The 22,012-nt window shown below is 35.9% G+C and overlaps 1 protein-coding gene across 3 annotated transcripts in view; it reads right to left on the minus strand.

Moving 5' to 3' along the window:
- Positions 1-22,012, minus strand: part of LOC123537742 (ATP-dependent translocase ABCB1-like) — a 41,052-nt gene that overhangs the window by 5,523 nt on the left and 13,517 nt on the right. For all 3 annotated transcript variants that reach the window (XM_045321508.2, XM_045321509.2, XM_053530059.1), the window contains exons 10-22: positions 19,914-20,027; positions 19,348-19,458; positions 18,892-19,017; positions 16,417-16,620; positions 15,877-16,047; positions 14,505-14,709; positions 9,098-9,243; positions 8,649-8,795; positions 6,665-6,754; positions 3,813-3,974; positions 3,053-3,185; positions 2,763-2,833; positions 106-206 (exon numbers count right to left, since the gene is read on the minus strand). In XM_045321508.2, the coding sequence (XP_045177443.2) occupies positions 106-206; positions 2,763-2,833; positions 3,053-3,185; positions 3,813-3,974; positions 6,665-6,754; positions 8,649-8,795; positions 9,098-9,243; positions 14,505-14,709; positions 15,877-16,047; positions 16,417-16,620; positions 18,892-19,017; positions 19,348-19,458; positions 19,914-20,027 (1,781 nt within the window). The remainder of the gene's footprint in view (positions 1-105; positions 207-2,762; positions 2,834-3,052; positions 3,186-3,812; positions 3,975-6,664; positions 6,755-8,648; positions 8,796-9,097; positions 9,244-14,504; positions 14,710-15,876; positions 16,048-16,416; positions 16,621-18,891; positions 19,018-19,347; positions 19,459-19,913; positions 20,028-22,012) is intronic.

A 22,012-nucleotide genomic window follows, 5' to 3' on the forward strand; every position in this document is an offset into this window, starting at 1 on the left:
TAGCCATTTAGCAAGTTTAATTGTTACACTATACTTATATACATATATAATTACTTGAATGTGTCTAATTGTACGTTACATTGTTATCATCATCACTGTACTTACTTGTAAGGTTTATTCAAAGATTTGGAATATTTAATGAAGAAGTCCGGTTCTCTCGTCAGAGATTGTACTGTCCTAACATTTTCTATCGCTTCACTTGCAGTCTGAAATGACATTTAATTTATGTTTATCTAACTGCATTCTTGTTCCGTAACGTACGAAATAATGTATAGAAAAAACCGTGTTTTAACGTTATTAATACACGGAAAGAGGTTATACGTCCGCGGAATAATTTGACGAGGGCGTAGCGCGAGTGAATTATTCTAGCGACGTATAACCGATTTTGAGTGTATTAATTTAGGTAAAACAAGATTTTGCCCTTAATCTTAAACAGTAGATAAAATATAGTAGCGCTCTTTCTTGGTCGCAACAAAAACATTTACGTCATCGCACGTAAACGTGACGTCATTTAAGCGTAAGCGTGTTTTAACAGAAACAAGCATATTAGATTGGGAATGATTTGGGGCATATTGTTATATAGTGGAGTACTCATCTAATAAAATCTATAGGAAGATCATTTGGAAGCACAGATTGCAACGAAACAAAAAATAGCATACACAGTTTGATCGAGCCTGTTCATGAAAGGTAATGGAAAGTGCAACACCTCTCACACCCCCTAGCTCCGATTTAAGCGGAACTCTATTACAAAGATAATGAATGGACTCCATGATTCCAAGGAACCAAAAAATATAACAACACTAAATCCAAGTACTGGGAGACTTTTGTTACAGCTTTGTTACAGCTTTGCTACCTATAAAACAGTAGACCTGAAATATATATAACAGGATAGACATTTAAGGGAAAAAACAAGAAATTTGGACATGTTGTTTATACATAAAGACTTCGCTTAGATAGAGTCAGCTGCTCCCATTAACAAGACTGGAAGCGGTTTATATATGTATACTAAATGTTATGATGCAAGTTGTTGTCGCCATATGACCTATCATGTGTCGGTGCGACGTTAAATCCAACCAAAAAAAAAATATGTCAATACATAACAATATCTTAATAACATTCCATTTTGTAACTTGTTGGAAAACTATTAAATGATTAACTGAATTGATCATCATATTAAAGGAAAGAAATTCCGAAAAAAAAATCAATATCCGCTTGTAAAGCTGAAAGTTTGTTCCAAGTTGTTTGGATATCAAATCATGCATGGAATGTTGCTGACTTACATTCTTTCATTACTAAATACAAATCTTTAACCCTTACCTTGCTAAATTTCTACAATGAACTTGTCCATCATTCAATTTGGACAGTACCATTAACTGTTAAAAGGGGTGCATACCAAAAAGATACTGATTGAATGGCCAACAGTGCAGGTCATGATCAGACTGCACGAATGTACAGGTTGATCATGATCTGCACTGGTCACAAAGGCAGACTCTAAGTACGACCTTGATCTTTAAACTACATGTAGTTAAAGAGCAGACACGATACAGACCCTGTTAAAACCTTTGGCCTTCAAGAATGATATTGACTTTTGATATACAGATGTGTTACACCCGTCGTATCATCTAATTTTGGGGAATATTTGCACCAGAGTATCAAAGTTCTCTGATGAATGACACTGTTTACGGAGGGGACACGAAACAGACAAGTTAACCTTTTTAGCTAACTTTTCATCTCCATTTTTTTGCGACCTTGAATGTTCAGCTAGGGTCTGGGTTTGTGTATTTAAAATAGTCTTGTTATGGTGAATGTTTGTCCCAAGTTATCTGAATATCAATCCGTGCATGGCAACTGTAATTGACTGGACTATCAAAATTACCTATAATATTTGACCTCTATGTGTTACATTGACCTTTGAACTACGGGTTTGAGTGTGGATTCATTATGGAAAAAATTGTTCCAATTCCCAGTAAAATGCCTTCATGGATGGTCGAGTAATTGACCAGAAACGTGCCAGATCCTGTTAAAACATCATTAACCTTTGATCACTTGTGGCATTGACCTTTTAGGTAGAGGTGTGAGTGTAACAATGGCACATTGTCTCTTCATGGCTAGAAATATTATTAAAATACCTCAATGGATGATCAAGTTATGAAGCGGACATGAAACGACTTTGTTGAATTCTGACCTGTAAATGTGTCCTTGACCTTAACGAGCCCGCGCGCTTATCTCAATAGGAAAAGCGCAGATCTACGCATCGCGGGGTCGTGAGTTCGATCCCCGGGCGGGACGTATGTTCTCCGTGATGATTTGATAAAGGACATTGTGTCTGATTCATTCGTCCTCCACCTCTGATGGATGTGGGGAAGTTGGCAGTTACTTGCGGAGAACATGTTTGTATTTGTACAGAATCCAGGAACACTGGTTTGGTTAACTGACCGCCGTTTCATAACTGAAATACTGTTGAAAAAACGGCGTTAAACCCAAAACAAACAGAAACAATTGACCTTAACCATAGTGACCTGGCTTATGCACATGACACGTCTTTTTGTTTTGGGAAACATTTGTGCTAAGTAACATAAACTCCCGTGATAAATGGCACAATTTTAGACAAAACACGAAAGTGCGAACGAATAGCCTGACGAAATAATGGACGGACGGAACAGCACAATCCTATGGTCTTCGAAACCGATCTTAGGGGCCGGTAGGGGACGAATATTGGTGGCAAACAGTTTAACCTCAGATTGACGTTCACAAACTCATACCTTTCCAGCTGCCTCTAATTCTTTATTATCCTTCTTCTGAGTGCCCATGACAATTCGTAATTGTAGCGCACCTGTATAAAGTGTTGATAATAATTAAGTTAAATTATCAGTAGGTTAACAAAGAGGCTGCATAACAAATTAAATGATCTTTTTTAAAATATAAAATATGTTGCAAATATTAGTTTCAAGACTCTATTTAAAACAAATTAGAAATGAATTCATTTTAAGTACTGTCCCCTAAACAATATTACAATAGAAATGACGTAACATATATCACAAAAAATATAAACCTGCTATTGCCATTAGAGGAACTCCGGCTAACACAACAAAAGCCAATTTCCAGCCGTAGATAAAAGCTATGGTCAAGGCTGCAGCTAGACCAAACACTGACTGTACTAGTGTTGCTAAACGAATACCAGTCGCCTGAATAAATAAGTGTTAACATGGTAGATCCGTTTGTTGAATTAGAATTAATTGAATGAATATATATTTATCTTAATATTAATAATTAATTCTATTGGTCTTAACACACTCACATGGTCAATGATAAAGAGTCGTACTGCCTCGCTGGCGGAACAAAAACAACGTAGTGACTCCAACATTGACGTTATGCTATTTTGACGTCATAAAAAGGTGACGTCGTACACAGCCTAAAACTGTAAAAATGACCACTGCAAATGCTTGGATTTTTCTAGAAAAAACTATAGTTGTTTGATTTAATAATAAAACAAATGTTGCCTTTAGCTTCGGTCAATATGATGATTTATTGACCTGGAAAAGTGATATCGACCTCTCTTAAAGGGCAATCATGCTACTGTTTCGTCTGATTTCTTATCGCCCCTATTGTTGCAGCGTTTTACGCACAACCACGAACAAACTTACAATGTATATAATAATGTAAACCACTTAAGACATTGGCGTTTGCTACATGCATGTAAATTAAGCTAAATAACTATGACCCACATTAACATTCAACAGATTAAATGATGGATTTTTTTACAAAGAGCTATAAAATGTAGTATATACAGTTTACAAAGATATTGTTCTTACATTTTTCACGAGTGAGGCATCTGTTGCCAGCCGAGTGGTGAGGGCTCCAGTGGCGTGTTTAGGGTCGTCGAAATATGACATGTCCTGGCGCATAAACGACCGGAATGTCCTCAAACGCAAACGGAATGTTAATCTCTCGCCGGATTGACCGAAGCAAATTGACTGAAATTAAACAAATGGTTTTACAAAAAAGAAACCTGTACATTCTGATTTAAAATTTCAATTTTTTGTTCAAAGGGCATTTATTCAGGTTATAAAAGACAATACAAGGAATGTCAATTAGGTGTTCATTATCAAATTTGATTGTCGATTCCGATCAGTTTAAATCATTCAGAAATAAATGACTGCAACCCGACAATCAGTAAAAATGCAATTTCAGATCATAATGAAGTCGGTAGTTTTCGGGAGAAAAATGATGCTAATAATCTTATTTTCTTGACAAAGTTTGTTTGATTGACTAATAAGATTTTTCTTTCTACAAATGTAAGCCTTTTGTTCTGGTTCTGGTATATTTTTAGTAAAATGTATACTATAATTGTTATAAAAACTGAATTATGGGAATGTTGCATTTTCAGGTACATAGTTGCAGCTCAGGGGCCGTATTCATAAAGCATCTTAAGTATAAGTATAAGAAATTGATTGTTTACTTAAGTATAACTTAGGTTAGAAATTTATTTTACTTAAGTATATTTGTTATTCATAAAACAACTTAATATATAATTCTTGTTTTTTATTGTGGACGGAAACATTAAAACAAGAGGGCCATGATGGCCCTATATCGCTCACCTGTTATCATTGCACTTGAGGACAAGAAGGTCCTCAGAAAAATATCAAAGTCCAAAGCACAGGAACAACAATGGGAAAAAAACTTAACCAAAAAGAAAAAAAAAATCTTACAAGGTATAGATATGTCAAAATACACCTAAAATTGGAGGTACCATCCATGTTGTACCACAGAAAAGTGGTCTCGGTTTTTCCCTACGGCCAATAATAAAAAAGTTACTAAAAATAAGCTATTTATAGTAACGTAAAAGGGAAGTAATTAAAAAAAAATATTGTAAGTAAACAAAGAAGGATCTGCCAAATAAATCTGTTGACATAAATGAAATTTCAGATCAGTTTCTTCATTAGTTATGGAGATATACCCATTTTAATTTGAAATAAAGGGAGGTAATTTGACATAAAATCAGTCAATAATTATCTACCCTGATTGTCTCAGTCCAACTAATAACAATAATGAAATTTCAAAAAAGTCCTATAAGTACTTACTGATATAAATCCATTTTGATTACAATCAGGGGAGGTAATCAGATATAAAATAACTCTGGAACCTATGATTGGATCTGATTTGTCATGGAATCCAAGATTTATTGTTGTTGAAGATATTTTGGAAGTTTGTATCAAATAAAACCATAAAAGAAGTCTCTATATGGCTGCAAATGCCAAAATAGCCAATTTTGGACCTTTAAGGGGCCATAACTCTGGAACCCATGATGGAATCTGGCTAGTTGAAAAAAAGGAAGCAAGATCTCGTGGTGATACAAGTTGTGTGCAAGTTTGGTTAAAATCAAATCATAAATGAAGCTGCTATTGTGCAGACAAGGTCAAAATAGCTAATTTTAGCCCTTTCAGGGGCCATAACTCTGGATATTATATCTTATAAATTATGGGATCTGGCCAGATCAAGACAGGAACCGAGATCTTATGGTGGCACAAGTTTTGTGCAAGTTTGATTAAATTCAAATCATAAATGAAGCTGCTATTGTGCAGACAATGTTGAAATAGCTAATTTTGGCCCTTTCAGGGGCCATCACTCTGGAACCCATAATGGAATCTCGCCAGTTCAAGAGAGAAACCAAGATCTTATGGTGATACAAGTTGTGTGCAAGTTTGGTTAAAATAAAATCATAAATGAAGCTGCTATTGTGCAGACAAGGTCAAAATAGCTAATTCTGGCCCTTTCAGGGGCCATCACTCTGGAACCCATAATGGAATCTGGCCAGTTCAAGAAAGGAACGAAGATCTCGTGGTGATACAAGTTGTGTGCCAGTTTGGTAAAAATCAAATCATAAATAAAGCTGCTATTGTGCAGACAAGGTCAAAATAGCTAATTTTGGCCCTTTCAGGGGCCATAACTCTAGAACCCATAATGGGATCTGGCCAGTTCAAGAAAGGAACCGTGATCTTATGCTGATACAAGTTGTGTGCAAGTTTGGTTAAAATAAAATCATAAATGAAACCACTATCGTGCAGACAAGTAATTGTTGATGCACGGACGGACGCACGCACGGACGACGGACGAAGGGTGATCACAAAAGCTCACCTTGTCACTATGTGACAGGTGAGCTAAAAAACAACATTAATTTCAGACAGGTACAACATGCACAATTATGTTTAAAGTGCTTTTGTCTGAAAACAACACTTTAATCGTACTCACCACGCTATTTTATTTTCTGACTTAAGTCATTTCTTACGTATCTTAAGTTTTAGCTGTTTTATGACTAGAACTTAAGTTTTTACTTAGACTTAAGTTGAAATCACCACAAACTTAAGTAAAATCTTAAACTTATACTTAAGATGCTTTATGAATACGGCCCCAGGTGTGAATTTGAAATACTATAAGTAATCAAACATTTTTGTTGAATATACTATAATTTGGCGGGCGTTTTACATTTTAGGCATTTGAAATAATCACAGGTCTAAAAATCACCTGAAACAGGTGTTGCTTATACCTATGTAACAAGCACATGCACAGTAAAATGGAATAATTTACAGGGAAACTAAAAATCTGGCTTCTGCGCTTAGCCTTATGTACGTACATTTGCATGCAAACACAATCAAATGTCTCATACCTGCAGGGCATTTGTTGCAAACTGAACACCACCGAGTACAAGGAACATCATACTCCAGAATAAACTGTTCTCACCATTGTTCATAAATACCTGATAATAATTAAAGATGAAAATATCCGATCAAGTTCAAAAACCGCACAATATGATGATAATCGAATATGTTTTTCTTAAGCTTGATTGAAATACTAGTAATAAGTTTCTGTTTAGTTTTTGTTTACGTTTTCGGTCACATCGACACGATTTAGGTCATATGGCAAATTTTCTACCATTTGCTGGTGGGGGAAGATCCTAGGTACCCCTTCGGGAATTATTTCATCACAGACGGACGCAGAGTAGAACCACCGACCTTCCGTAAACCAGCTGGATGCCTTCCTCACACGAAGAATATACACCCTAAGCGAGGTTCAAAATCCACATCGGCAAGGAACAAGTTTTTCTGAAACCAGCGACCATAAACGCTTGGTCGTGGAGGCCCCTGAAAATGATAAATCTTGTGTCAAGTCGAACTGCAATGTGAATATTTGTCAGTGTTCCTTCTACCTGTCAATACACTGAAAGTTGTATAGGATTACATAATCAAGCTACTTAGTATGGTTAGTATAGGATTACACAATCAAGCCACTTAATATGGTTAGTATATAGGATTACACAATCAAGCCATTTGGTATGGTTAGTATAGGATTACACAATCAAGCCACTTAATATGGTTAGTATATAGGATTACACAATCAAGCCACTTAATATGGTTAGTATATAGGATTACACAATCAAGCCACTTGGTATGGTTAGTATAGGATTACACAATCAAGCCACTTGGTATGGTTAGTATAGGATTACACAATCAAGCCACTTGGTATGGTAAGTATATAAGATTACACAATCAAGCCACTTGGTATGGTTAGTATAGGATTACACAATCAAGCCATTTAATATGGTTAGTATAGGATTACACAATCAAGCCACTTAATATGGTTAGTATATAGGATTACACAATCAAGCCACTTAATATGGTTAGTATATAGGATTACACAATCAAGCCACTTAATATGGTTAGTATATAGGGTTACACAATCAAGCCACTTAATATAGTTAGTATATAGGATTACACAATCAAGCCACTTAATATGGTTAGTATATAGGATTACACAATCAAGCCACTTGGTATGGTTAGTACAGTATTTGACAGAGAATGAATACAAGTTATGAATAAACAGTTCTGGAAAGTTTTCTCGCCATTCAAAATCTTATTTTTATAGCTTTTAGTTAATGGAAAGATAGACTGATCATTGTAAACATCAATATAACAACTGAACTCAACAAACATGTATTATTGCCATTAAAGGCACTGGCCTCCAGATCGTTCGACAACAAAAAAGTTTTTTTAGGTATCTGGAATTAATGCTATATTTCTTAAGAACGCTTTGAAACTTGATTACTGACAGAAACACATGAGAATTAGTTGTTTTTACTACTTTTTACGATGAAAATCGATTACTCGGAATAAACTGCATCGATTATAATTTTCTATATTTAACGCGTGATGAACACTAAATCCTCCATAGCGGTATTTAAAACGACAGCGGAAAATTTATATATTGCCGCGGAGGCCTAGGTTCGATTACCGACGAGGTCATCTTTTGTTCCTGATTTCGCATTTTTAGACTAGTTTAGAAACAACAACTCATATTCTAATATTCATAATATGACCAAACTTAAATTTGAAAGAAAGATCTTTTTTTATCCAAAATCTACAGGCCAGTGCCTTTAAGTGATTTACAGATAAAAATCGCTTAGTATGGTTTTAAGTGTTCAGACAAAGATCTTTTACCGACAGAGAAACTGTTTCAAAAAGTTTGTTCACCAATCAAAATCCTATTGAGTAAAAGTCGGTTATGCACTAGCAGGTAGTCTGTTGTTAAAGTCAATTACGTATTATATGAAACCTAGACAAAATGATTTAGCTAGGACTAACAGATGCCCTTACTTTGATCATTTCACTGAAGAAGATAGCAAAAGCTGGCATTGTACAACCGTTCACAGCAGCTGACATACACCCTATCACTATAAACGGCCACTCGGGTTTATTTTCTCGTAGCATCGGGCAAAACTTCGCTCCTGGGGCTGTCTCCACCTGTTTATGAAATGTATTAATATTAAATCGCACGGAGAAACACTGCTAAAACACTAGTAGTTATATTAACAAGAACATATTGTTTTCATTAATACGTAAAACGATGGAAATTTTATATACGAAGCACTATGCTGTTTAATATACATTTAGTATAGTGCTATTTTTACCATAGCAAATCTTCCAAAATTTCAAAATTTAAATTTTTCTCTTTTCCAATAAAGGAAAAGTCATCTGAGAAAAACAAACATCAAACGTTCTTGTAGATCTAGATCAGTATTTACAAATTTAGACAAAACAAGTACCTCTTCTTCTCCCTTCTTTTCATCCTCGGCTAATCCCACCTTTGAAACTTGTTTAGAAAATTGTCTAGAAACTGATTTTTTTATTTGTTTGTTTTCTGATATAGTCCTCTTCCTCGGAATGCCATTTGGAACTAGGTCTCCATTTTCTGAAAACATGCGTAACGTAACGTAAAATAAAATATTTGAAAATAAATGTGACGTAACCTTTGAAAATAAACGTAACGTCACGTAAAATAAAACGTTTGAAAATAAACGTCACGTAGAATAAACATTTGAAAATAAACGTAACGTCACGTAAAATAAAACGTTTGAAAATAAACGTCACGTAGAATAAACATTTGAAAATAAACGTAACGTCTAGTAAAATAAAACATTTTGAAAATAAACTCCGACGTCTGACTTATATCCACGTCGTGACTTTTTCATGAATCTATATGTCAGAAAATAACTGAAGATCGTATTTTGAAGATTCAAGAAAACTATCGATGGATCAGAATCTGCTGGCTCTACAACAAATGTATCCACTTTCAAAATTAACATTTCACTCCGTTCTAGCAATTTATGTTTCTGTAATTAACAGCCAATTCAATTAAAGATGCAAATCTAGGAATAATATATAAGTCACTAGACCTTTCAACTACGAGGACTGTTCAAATATGAATGCATCTAGAACGTTATCTCTCTCAATAATGCGAAAATCACGAGGAAATTAAGATTATTGGGTAGATAAACATGTTAGCTTTACATTGATACACGTCTGGTAAACTACAGAGCTACCTCTTTAAGAGGTACTGTAAAATCATTTAAATTTCGTGGGCATGAAATTTCGTGGTTATAGTCAAAACGACAATTTCGTGGGAATATGAATTCATGGATTTCAACTTTTGAACATAAAATGAATGGGAATTTTACTTGTTCGTTGGGATTAAATTTTGTGAATTGACTCAACCACGAAATCCACGAAAATTAGTCCCCCACGAATATTAATGATTTCGCAGTATACGGTAAACTGCTGTCGCGACTTCCAAGGTAGTGCACGTCGCGATAAAAGAACATCAACAAAGGTGAGTGTCATCATATTTTTTTTGCATTTTTACAAGCAGTGTATCGAATATCAAAAATCGGGGAATGGTAGGCGATGTAGATATGATTTAACTTTACAGAGAACTTTAAGTTTGCCAATTCATTCTTAATTTGTGGTCGTGGTGATGTTTACCAACAAGCTGATTTTGCAGTAAATTTGGCCATTTCGTCATGAAAGCACTTTCATTGTCAAATACTTACATTTTAACTAATATTAAAAAGCAAACCGAGTAGGTGTGAGATAGCTGTAAAATATACAATGCATTTGGAAATAAATTATGTACCGAAAATGGTTCGGGAGTAAAATTATTCACTTTTTATTGAGAGAGATAGCTCTGTCGAGAAGGAGATAGTCATGTCGCTACGGAGATAACTCTGTGCTGCTTGAAAAGAGCTCTATGTTCATAATTTAAACGTTTTAATATTTACTTTGGGTTTGTTCTCATTTGTAATAATATAAAGTTATTGTTCCATTTGATATACATATGTATGAATTTTCCAAGTATTGTTTTGATAAGGGTTTTTCATGAGGTTATAATTGTAAATTTTGAATAGTTGTACATTCTGTTTAATTTTTTGCTCAGGTGAGTTATTGTGATTACTCAATGTCCGTCGTCAGTCGTCTGTCTGTCTCTCTGTCAACATTTAGCTTGTGTATGCAATAGAAGCGGTATTTTTCAATTGATCTTCATGAAATTTAGTCAAAATGGTTGTCTTCTTTAAATCTAGGTCGAGTAAGAAAATGTACTATCCGGGGTCAAAACTAGATCACTAGGTCAAATTAAAGAAATACCTTATCTATGCTATAGGAACTGCATTTTACACTCTATCTTTATGAAATTTGATGAGATTGTTTGTCTGGATAAAATCTAGGAAAAATTTGAATATGGGTTAACTGGAATAAAAAGCTAGGTCACCTGGTTAAATCAAAGGAAAGCTTAGAATATGTGATAGAGGCTGAAGTTTTTCATTTGATTTTCATGAAATTTGGTCAGAATGCGGATTGCCTTGCTGAAATCTAGGTTGCCTTGATGAAATCTAGGTCAACTTTTAATATGGATCTTGGATCAAAAACTAGGCCACTAGGAAAAATAAAAGATAAAATGTATTTGCAATTGGAACTGTATTTTATACCGGATAAATGCGATGCTGGCCATTTATGAAAAAAAAAATTAAACTGAAAATGCGCGAATTAAAGCCCGCGCGAAACTGCCTTTTTGGCGTTTGCGCGCAATTTCATGCTAGCGAATTTAACATGAATAAGGAAATGCTCAGGCTTGTTTTTTTTTTATAATTTCGCAATTTAAAGATGCTAGTGCTCTTACGTCATAAAATGACAAAATTCAAATTCTAAAGAAAGATAATTTTACTCAAAATCTGAAGTCACGACCCTTTCGACAAATGCGCCTGATTGGTTCAGATAAAAGATAAATTGATAAAAATGAAAATAACCGAGAATATTAGAATTTCAATTATAAAGAAAGTTCATTAATTTAGAATTCGATCACTGCAGTCATTATGTCAGTAGTTGTATGTTAAATTGAGGTTGCTAATTAAATGCGTACATTGTTAAAACACTAAATGCATTATGATTAGCCTCCACGCAAAGATGTCCTGTAAATTTGATTTAGCTGGTTAATCAGCATGACTGTTTAAAACTTTCAGATTTTAGATTCATAAGTGCATTTGAACGTGCTCGTACATTTGTGAAGTCACAGCGACTCTGATATTTGTACAAAGTTTATTTTATTTACCGGTACGTACAAACAAACTGGTCGTGTCCTTAACGAAAAGCAATTATGGTATCATTGTATTCAGATATGATTTTACAAGCCTTGTAAAATCATATCTGAATGTAATATAAGGTAGTGTAAACAAGTATCAGAGCCACTTCCACTAAAGTTACAGGCAACCCTTGCTTTTCACAAGATAATTTCACGCACTAATTATTCTCTAACTGAATTTATCTTTTTTATAGAAAAAAATAGACCATGCCGATTCTAAGAAAATATAGCCCGTTCGCTTAGATCAAGAGTGAAAGTGCAGATCTATTGATCATGGGCTTTGAGTTTGAACCCCCTGACAATTTTACAATTTATCTGTATGAGGACTTCATAGTTAGTTGCTGAGCACAAGTTAGTACTGGTGCTGAATCCAGAAGTACTTGTTAAAACGGCACTAAATACAAAACAAGCAAAATAAATATAAGAAAATATAAGCAATATATATTATATAAATGATGTATAAATATAAAAATGAGATAATTGAATTGTATCTCGTAAGTGGACATAATTACTATCCGGATACATTCAACATTGCTCAAAACTGTTAATGCAACACAGAGCTATCTCCTTAGCGACATGACTATCTCCTTCACGACAGAGCTATCTCTCTCAATAAAAAGTGAATAATTTTACTCCCGAACCATTTTCGGTACATATTTTATTTCCACATGCATAATATATTTTACAGCTATCTCACGCCTACTCGGTTTGCTTCTTAATATTAGTTAAAATGTAAATATTTGACAATGAAAGTGCTTTCATGACGAAATGGCCAAATTTACTGCAAAATCAGCTTGTTGGTAAACATCACCACGACCACAAATTAAGAATGAATTAGCAAACTTAAAGATCTCTGTAAAGTTAAATCATATCTACATCGCCTACCATTCCCCGATTTTTGATATTAGATACACTGCTTGTAAAAATGCAAAAAATGTGACACTCACCTTTGCTGATGTTCTTTTATCGCGACGTGCACTACCTCGGAAGTTGTGACAGAGCAGTTTACCGTATGCCTCTTAAAGAGATAGTTCTGTAGTTTACCAGGCGTGTGATACCACACCCATTAAAATCCGTTCACTTTAGCCGTGTCTATCGCTCGCTAAACATTGCCTACTCGTGTATACCAATACAAAAATGGTTGGAAGAAGGTCAGCGTACGCCGTTGAAATACGGTCCTATATTAAGAATCGTTGTATTCTTGGCATAGGGTGTAAAGACATTTTTGATAAAATATGTTCTGTTTATGGGCTTATTGAAATGTCTTTTTCGACTGTTATTCGAGAGTTTAAGAAATTCAAATGTGGGTTAGTTTCAACAGAAGATGCACCACATTGCCGTCGGCCGAAAACAGCAACGTCTCCAAGAGTGAAAGAAATAGTTGCTACTGAAGCAAGATACACCGCTAGGAAAATAGCTAGTATGGCTGGCATCTCATTAGGAGCAGCTCATACAATTCTGAAACGTAATTTGAAAATGAGACAGATCTGTGCTAGATGGATTCCCAATCTGTTGACTGATGAGCAGAAAAAGGCAAGCGTGCAATGCGCAAAACTGTTACTTAAACAGTTTCCAAATTACAATATACGGTCTTTCGCAAATGTCGTCACTGGTGACGAGACATGGGTTCACTTTTTTGAGCCCAAACGAAAGATTCAGAACAAAATATGGGCAACAAAGTCTGGCAAAAGACCATGCATTGCAAAGCGGACCGTGAGTGTCAAGAAGGTAATGTATGCCATATTCTTCACAACTCAGGGTCCTGCCATTCATGTTGCTGTACCTAAAGGCAATTCCGTAAATGCGAAGTTTTACAAGACTAAAGGTCTTCGAAAACTGAAGAAATATTTCAAAAATCGAAGACCCGCAACTGATTTGGCCAATGTCATATTGCTACATGACAATGCGTCATCGCACAAGGCGTCTATCTTACAAGACTTTCTGAAGCAGGAAAAGGTTGTTGTGCTCCCTCACCCTCCTTATTCGCCTGACCTTGCCCCGTGTGACTTCTTTTTGTTCCCAAGGCTCAAAAAATACCTTTCTGGTCGAAAATTTGTGCAGCGCAAACACCTCGGTTCTGCAATATTCCAATGTCTTCATAGTATACCCAGAAAAGACTTTGAAAATACCTTCAAGGATTGGATTAGAAGACTGAAACTTTGCATATCTGTCGGAGGTGAATACTTCGAAGGGTCCAAATAAAATTTTCATTGAAATCTATCAAGGATACATTTTTATGTGCTTAGATGCATTCATGTTTGGACAATTCTCGTATACATTCAGAGTCATCGTTGACCTCGTCATCTTAGTTTATACCAATTTATTTCAGCTCGATTGCGATAAAAGCTTCAAGCTTGTTTGAACCACTCTCGAGTCCATTAGTACTGCTATCCTATGAGAAGGCATGGTCGTGACTCCATTGGGACTCGAACCCACGATCCCCAAGTTCAGCGGCCGACATCTTAACCACTAGTCCAACGCTCCAGGCAAAAAAAAACTGAAATGATATGACGTCATGACTGACGTTACAAAATATTTACCTTCGTCAGCTTCTTCGACCTCTTCGTCTTCCTCAATCAGCATCTGTACGGTGACCAGCTGATGGTAAGTTCCTTGTTTTGCCATTAAATCAGAGTGTTTTCCTGACTCGACAATTACACCATCTTGTACTACATTAATAACATCTGCATTCTGAATGGTCGACAACCTATGGGCAATTACTATCGTTGTTCTACCTTGTCTTGCCTTGCAAAGAAAAAGAAGAAAAGCACACTCCTTATATATTTCAAGCGAATACTGCAAATATGCCTTTCTGTTTGTTAGTCTGTTTTGGGTTTAACGCCGTTTTTCAACAAGAAAACCTGTGTTCCTGGATTCTGTACCAGTCCAAACCTGTTCTCTGCATGTAACTACCATCTTCCCACATAAATCATAGGTGGCGGACGAATGAGTTAAAACACGATGTCTTTTTATCAAATCGTCTCGGAGAACATACGCCTCGTCCGAGGATCGAACTCAACCCCGCAATCCTTAGATCTGCGCTCTCCCTATTGAGCTAAGTGGGGTATGGCTTTTCTGATTGTATATTGAACTTACTTCCAAGACAGATAACATTTTTTGAATACTGATTGCATATAAGTAAACAGAATCTACTATGAATATATTCGGAACAGTTTTATTTTCGCTAATATTCGCGAAAAATTCCAGTCGCGATCTGCATCATATACTAAAACACATACACTTGCGTGTCGCGAATTCTTAACAAATCAAATAAGACTACTACAGGTAACCATTGAATCGCTAAATAAAGCACTAACGCATTTTACCCAATTTATAGTACATGTCGTAACATACTAAATGTCTTTTTTTACTTTTAGGTACAAATTTAACTGTTTTTTTATTATGCATTGTGTGTCGTTTTCAAGGAACTGATAAGTATGCATATACAGAGGATGGTTGAGGATATTTGTTTGTTAGGATAAGATATCTTTCAGCCAGTGAACGCTTAATTAATGCAATTTCTTCACGAGCGGCGTAGCCACGAGATAAGCTGTAATACTGTAGTGTATGGTGTTCGCGAATATAAGATATTTTGATCTTGCATCTAAAATATACAAATCTCTTTTTATTTCATGACAGACCAATTAATAGTTTCTTATTATCTGATATTTTTAAATATTCCAAAAATTCACTGAAAAGAATGTCGTAAAATAGTAGCCGGTTTGGCCTTCAGACATAAAATGCGCAAACACTAAATCTATCTTCATTACTTAAAATTCAAGATGAATCTTAAATATTCAGTGATTTAGTTGACAAAACTATTTTGACGCTCAGACTGGGAAAACTTAACAATTTCTTAAATGCATAAGTTTTGACCAACAGTTTCAAAAGTATTTTCATTTTGACCAATACCTTATCCAGGGCGTCCTGCACGGTTCTTTCACTTTGAGTGTCAAGCGCAGATGTCGCCTCATCCAAAAGCAAAATCTTCGGGTCTCTAATAAGGGCTCTGGCTATTGCTACCCTTTGTTTCTGTCCACCTGATAATTGAGCCCCTCTTTCACCAACAAGAGTATCATACCCCTTTAACGAAAAAGAGTGTAATTAATGAAGGACATCGTGTAATCAATTACTTGACTGTTATTACCAATTATCTATTAAAATAATTAATTTGTTAAAACCTAATTTAATTTGTCTTTAACTTCGTAAAATATTCCTAATGTTAAAACCATTCATATCTCATATTCAGTGTAATTAGGCGACTGGAAATTGTCATAGGGATGGTACTTTTAAATAAATTTTAATTTCACACAGGATGTGGTTACATAAATACATCCGTGTCTTGTTGCCTGCAGAAATCAAATCAGCTATAATCAATAACTTAATCATAACAAAAGTAACTATTGTCAAGGGTGCGTAAATGACCTGCGAGATACAAAATCAACATATTACCTGAGGTAGTTTCGTAATAAAATCATGACAGTTAGATTCCTTTGCAGCTTGAACCATTTCCTCATGTCTGGCATCAGGTCGACCAAGCAAGATATTTTCTTTGATGGATATCCCGAAAAGAATTGGTTCTTGTGAAACAACGCCGATTTTATTCCTGAGGCTTTTCAAGTTCAAGCCCCGGATGTCTCTACCATCAACAGAAATCTGTAAAAAGAAACAAATTACCTAAATGTTGTTGACATAATAGAAACATATGATTTCCATAGTACATGAGAAACAAGTGAATGAAGTATTGCCATGCAATACAAAGTCCCCTACAGGAAAGCACCTAATTTTCTCTAGTGCAGTATAACATAATGAACTGATATCTGTCAATGATGTATAAACAATATTGTACTATATATATACAATATGTTATAACAACACACTTGGATTAAAATTGCATATATAAAAACCCACAGTTGTTTTCATATTGATTTTTTTTTGGCAGATTATAAAAAAGTTATCACATAAGTATTTATAGTAACAACAAAGGGAAATTAATCCTAAAAAAAGCTATATAATATAAGTCCACAAGAAACTCTTTACCAGGTAGAGATAGTCAAAATACACATAAAAATTGAATGTAACATGCATGTTGTACCACAGAAAAGTGGTCTCGATTTTTTTCTACGGCCAGTAATAAAAAAGTTACAACATAATCTATTTATAGAAAAACAAAGGGACGTAATTCTAAAAACAAGGGTGCCTCATGGTGGTGAACATTTGGTCCAAGTACATCAAAATCCCTCCATGCATAAAGAAGAAATGCTCCAGACAAAGTCATTCTTGAATTAGACCTTTGACCTCTAAATATGACCTTGACCTTAGACCTAGGGACCTGGTTCTTGCGCATGACAATCTGTCTTATGTTGGTGAACATTTGTACCAAGTTATATCAAAATCCCTCCATGCATGAAGATGAAATGCTCCAGACAAAGTCTTTCTTGTGTCTGACCTTTGCTCTCTAAGTGTGACCTTGACATTAGACCTTGGGCCAGGGTTTTGCGCATGACATGTTGTCCCATCCAGGGGAATAGTTGTGCCAACTGATATTTAAATCCTTTGTGCATGACAAAGTTATACACCGGACAGGAAAAGAATCCTATTGACATTTGATCTCCAAGTGTGACCTTGACCTTTGAGCTAGGGTTCTGGGTGTTGCGCATGACACGTCGTCTCATCATGGGGAACATTTATGCCAAGTAATATTGTAATCCCTTGATGGATGGCAGAGTTCTGGATCGGACAGGAAAAAAACCTTATTGACTTTTTTGACCTCCAATTGTGACCTTGACCTTTGAGCTACGGGTTCGGGTTTTGCGCAGGACACATTGTCTCATCATGGGGAACATTTGTGCCAAGTAATATTAAAATCCCTTCATGGATGGCAGAGTTATGGACCGGGCTGGAAAAAAACTCTGTTGACCTTTGACCCCCAATTGTGACATTGACCTTTGAGCTAGAGGTCCATGATTTGCGCATGACACGTCGTTTTATCATGGGGAACACTTGTGCCAAGTGATATTAAAATCCCTTAATGAATGTCAGAGTTACGGACCGGACACGAAACAGAACCTGTTCATGTTATGTTTACATTTGACTGCTAAGTGTGACCTTGACTTTTGAGCTAGGGGTCTGAAAGTTATGCATGACACATCGTCTTATTATAAGGTACGTTTGTTCCAAGTAATATTAAAATCCCTTCATGGATGGGAGAGTTATGAACCGGACAGGAAAAAAAGCCGTGTTGACCTTTGACCTCCAATTGTGACCTTGACCTTTGATCTAGGGGTCCGGGTTTTACGCACGACACGTCATCTCATCATGGGGAACATTTGTGCCAAGTAATATTAAAATCCCTTCATGGATGACAGAGTAATGGACCGGACACGAATTTGCGGACGGACTGACGGAAAAGCGCATTCCTAAAGTCCCCGAAACTGGTTTTCAACCAGTAGGAGACTAATAATGAAACAGATAAAGACCATCTCGAATTCAGGTCGCTACTATAAAACCTTCTTATACATGCCATTATATTCTCTTCCCATTTAACAATAATAATCATGTGTAAGTTTGCCATACGCAGTGATCTTCCTTGCCGCTACGCTCTCTCATTGGGTCGGCATTAATTTTCCCGCAATGAGTGTACGCACGCATTGAATGTACACTATTAAACCTTCGTTAAACCCTAACCTCTAGTCAGTATATTGTACACTCAATACGTGCGTACATCCAATAGGGGCGATTTAATGTTGGCGTCTCCGGACAGCGTAGCGGCAAGGGAGATCACTGCGTAGGAGTTTGATTCTGTCAACCAAGACCGCCATTGTGGCCTTAGACAATAGGAGACGTTACTAACTTACTATAGGTAGGGTTGTTATTTTTGTTCAAATGTTTAAATCTGTGAATACATAGTATGGCTGTAAATCTTACACTTCCTCTATCAGGATCATAAAATCTTTGTACAAGATTAACAGCTGTAGATTTTCCACACCCGCTAGGTCCAACAAGTGCTACTGTCTGCCCGGGTCGCACGGTCATGTCGAAACCTTTCAAAACCTGAAAAAGAATAATTATTACTGACTTTGATAGATATGTTAATGTGTTTATTTTGATTTTTTTGTTGGATTTAACGTAACACCGGCACAATTATAGGTCATATGGCGACTTTGTAACTTTTCACAGTGGAGGTGCCCTTCCGTAAGCCAGCTGGATGGCCTCCTGACATGTAAAACACAACAATAATAAGGCTCGAACCCACATCAGTGCGAGGCAAATGATTCAAAGTCAGCTACCTAAACCACTCGGCCATGGAGGGCCCTAGTATAAAACATTGTCTTTCTTCTTATATAATGTGATTACCATTACTGAAGTTAGTTATTTTCTTACCGGCACTTCTTTTCTAGTCGGATAAGTAAACTCGACATCTTTGAATTCTATATTTCCATGTATATCCGCCAGGATCTCCCCATCACGCGAGCTAGCGTCAATTTCTGGGTCCTGTGAAAAAAACAACAACATTTTTATACGTTGTCAATCATGCCGATCAAATGTCTTAACATGGAAACTAATGTTGGAAATGAATAACTATCTTTGTTATCATGTCAATAAACTACTACAACATGGAAACGTACCACTGGAATCATGTCAGGTAAGCTTCAAAACTGCAAATAACGCCAATGAAACATGTCAACGTCAAAACTCACATTCAGTCCTTTTTATCATATCATAGGAATGTTTCAACATAAAAAGCGTTTGCAATTAAATAAATTATATGTTTTACTAAAGAATCTCGATCATATTAACTGAAGTTGTGAGCGATATAATTGATACGTTTCAGGTCAATTGATAATCAGAACATGGCTCGGACATTCTCTGTAAATTAAATGAAACATTGAAGACAGAATGTGACATTCTTTGTGATTTCAAAGAAGTATTTCAAAATAGAAACTTACATTGTCAATAATGTCAATCAGAACGGCGGCAGCACCTTTTGCCCCGGCTATTGACGTGACGTGAGGAGTGATGTTGCCGATGGAAAATGTACCAATCAGCACACAGAAAAACACCTGCAAGGGAGATAAATGTAAATGACATAATGGCAGCTTCTAGTGAAGAGAAACAGTGTTATAAGGAACATATTTAACCCTTACCCTGATAAATTTCAACAATGAACTTGTCCATCTTTCAATTTGGACAGTACCATTAACGGTGCTTACCAAAAAGATATAGATTGAATGGCGAACAGTGCAGATCTTGATCAGACTGAACGGACATGCTGGCTGATCAAGATATCGTGTCCATTATGATAAGGGTTTATGGTCCCATAGGGAAATATTTCACTCCAAGAACGTTAGAAAAATAACAAAATCTCTCTGAAAAGGTAATGATCACATAAGGTACAGTTAAAAAATTACTGGGCAAAAAACTTGTTGACTTTTTTTAGTTTTATGAAATGATTATTTACTGCTTTTTTAATGTAAAGTGTCTGCCTTTGCACCATAAACGTTCACCGTTAAATTACTTTAATTTTGAATACATTACTCATGTCCAAGACCTGGGACCGTATTCATAAAGCATCTTAAGTATAAGTTTTGACTTAAGTTGAAGATTTTACTTAAGTTTGTGGTGATTTCAGCTTAAGTCTAAGTAAAAAACTTAAGTCCTATTCATAAAACTGCTAGAACTTGAGAAATAAAATGACGTCGTGAGTACGATTAAAGTGTTGTTTTTCAGATAAAAGCACTTTAAATATAATTGTGCATGCTGTATCTGTCTGAAATTAATGTTGTTTTTTTTTCAATGTTTTCGTCCACAATAAAAGCCAAGAATTACTTATTAAGTTGTTTTATGAATAACAAATATACTTAAGTAAAATAAATTTCTTACCTAAGTAATACTTAAGTAAATAATCAATTTCTCATAATTATACTTAAGATGCTTTATGAATACGGTCCCAGGCAAGTATTATTAAGAAGTATGTTAAAGAGTTAAAGTTTTGACGCTGCTCTACAGGCTGAACTTTACTGCTCCCTAGTCTTTGTTTCTTCTGTTTAAATCAAAACTGACAAAAATGTTGGCTTTTAATATTATAGTGAAGGAAGACTCAAGTTTCCGAAACAGACATTATTTCAGGCCTCTAGGTAGAACCACCTACTTTCCGTAACCTATGTGTGAGGCTTCCTCATATAAAACTAGATGCCCACGGGCAACATGTCGAGCCCGCCAATTGTCAAAAGGACTGATTGCGGCAAACATTTCTGTCAAGTTATTTAAGTACATCTCCATTCATGGCTAAGTTACAGCCTAGACAAGAGAAACTGCGTCAACTTTTGACCTTTGACCCCTAAGTGTGACCTTGACCTTTTAAGTACTTACGCCTGACAGACTGTCTCATTGAGGCAAACAATTGTGCCAAGTTATTTAAGAAACCCTCAATCCATGGCTGAGTTACAGCCTGGACAAGGAAACCTGCACCAAGTTTTGACCTTTGACCTTTACGTATGACCTTGACCTTTGAGTTAGGGGTCTGGCAGTTGCACGTGACACTCTGTCTCATTGAGACAAACATTTATGTCAAAATAGAAAAAAGATTGATCTATGCCTGGCAAAATTACAGCCCGGACAAGCTCTAAAATGATCTTTGACCCCCAAATGTGACCTTGACCTTTGAGATAGGGACCCGAGGTTTGTGCACGACACTCCGTCTCATAGAGGTAAACATTTAAGCCAAAGAAAAAACGATTGCTCCATACTTACCAAAGTTATGGCCTGGACAAGCTCTAAAATGACCTTTGACCCCTAACTGTGACCTTGACCTTTCAGATAAGAACCTTGGGTTTGCACATGACAATTTGTCTCATTGAGTTAAACATTCTTGCCAAAAATAAACAAGATTCCTCCATGCATGTCAAAGTTATGGTCCGGACAAACAAATCCGGATGGACGGACGCACGCACATACACCGAACAGCCATTTGGACAACTATGTCTTCGCTTCCGCAAGCGGGCTCGACAAAAATGTTTTACACACCAAACGAGACCTTGAGACCCAA

Source organism: Mercenaria mercenaria, chromosome 18 (genome assembly GCF_021730395.1).
Source record: "Mercenaria mercenaria strain notata chromosome 18, MADL_Memer_1, whole genome shotgun sequence".
Classification (NCBI taxonomy): Eukaryota; Metazoa; Mollusca; class Bivalvia; order Venerida; family Veneridae; genus Mercenaria; species Mercenaria mercenaria.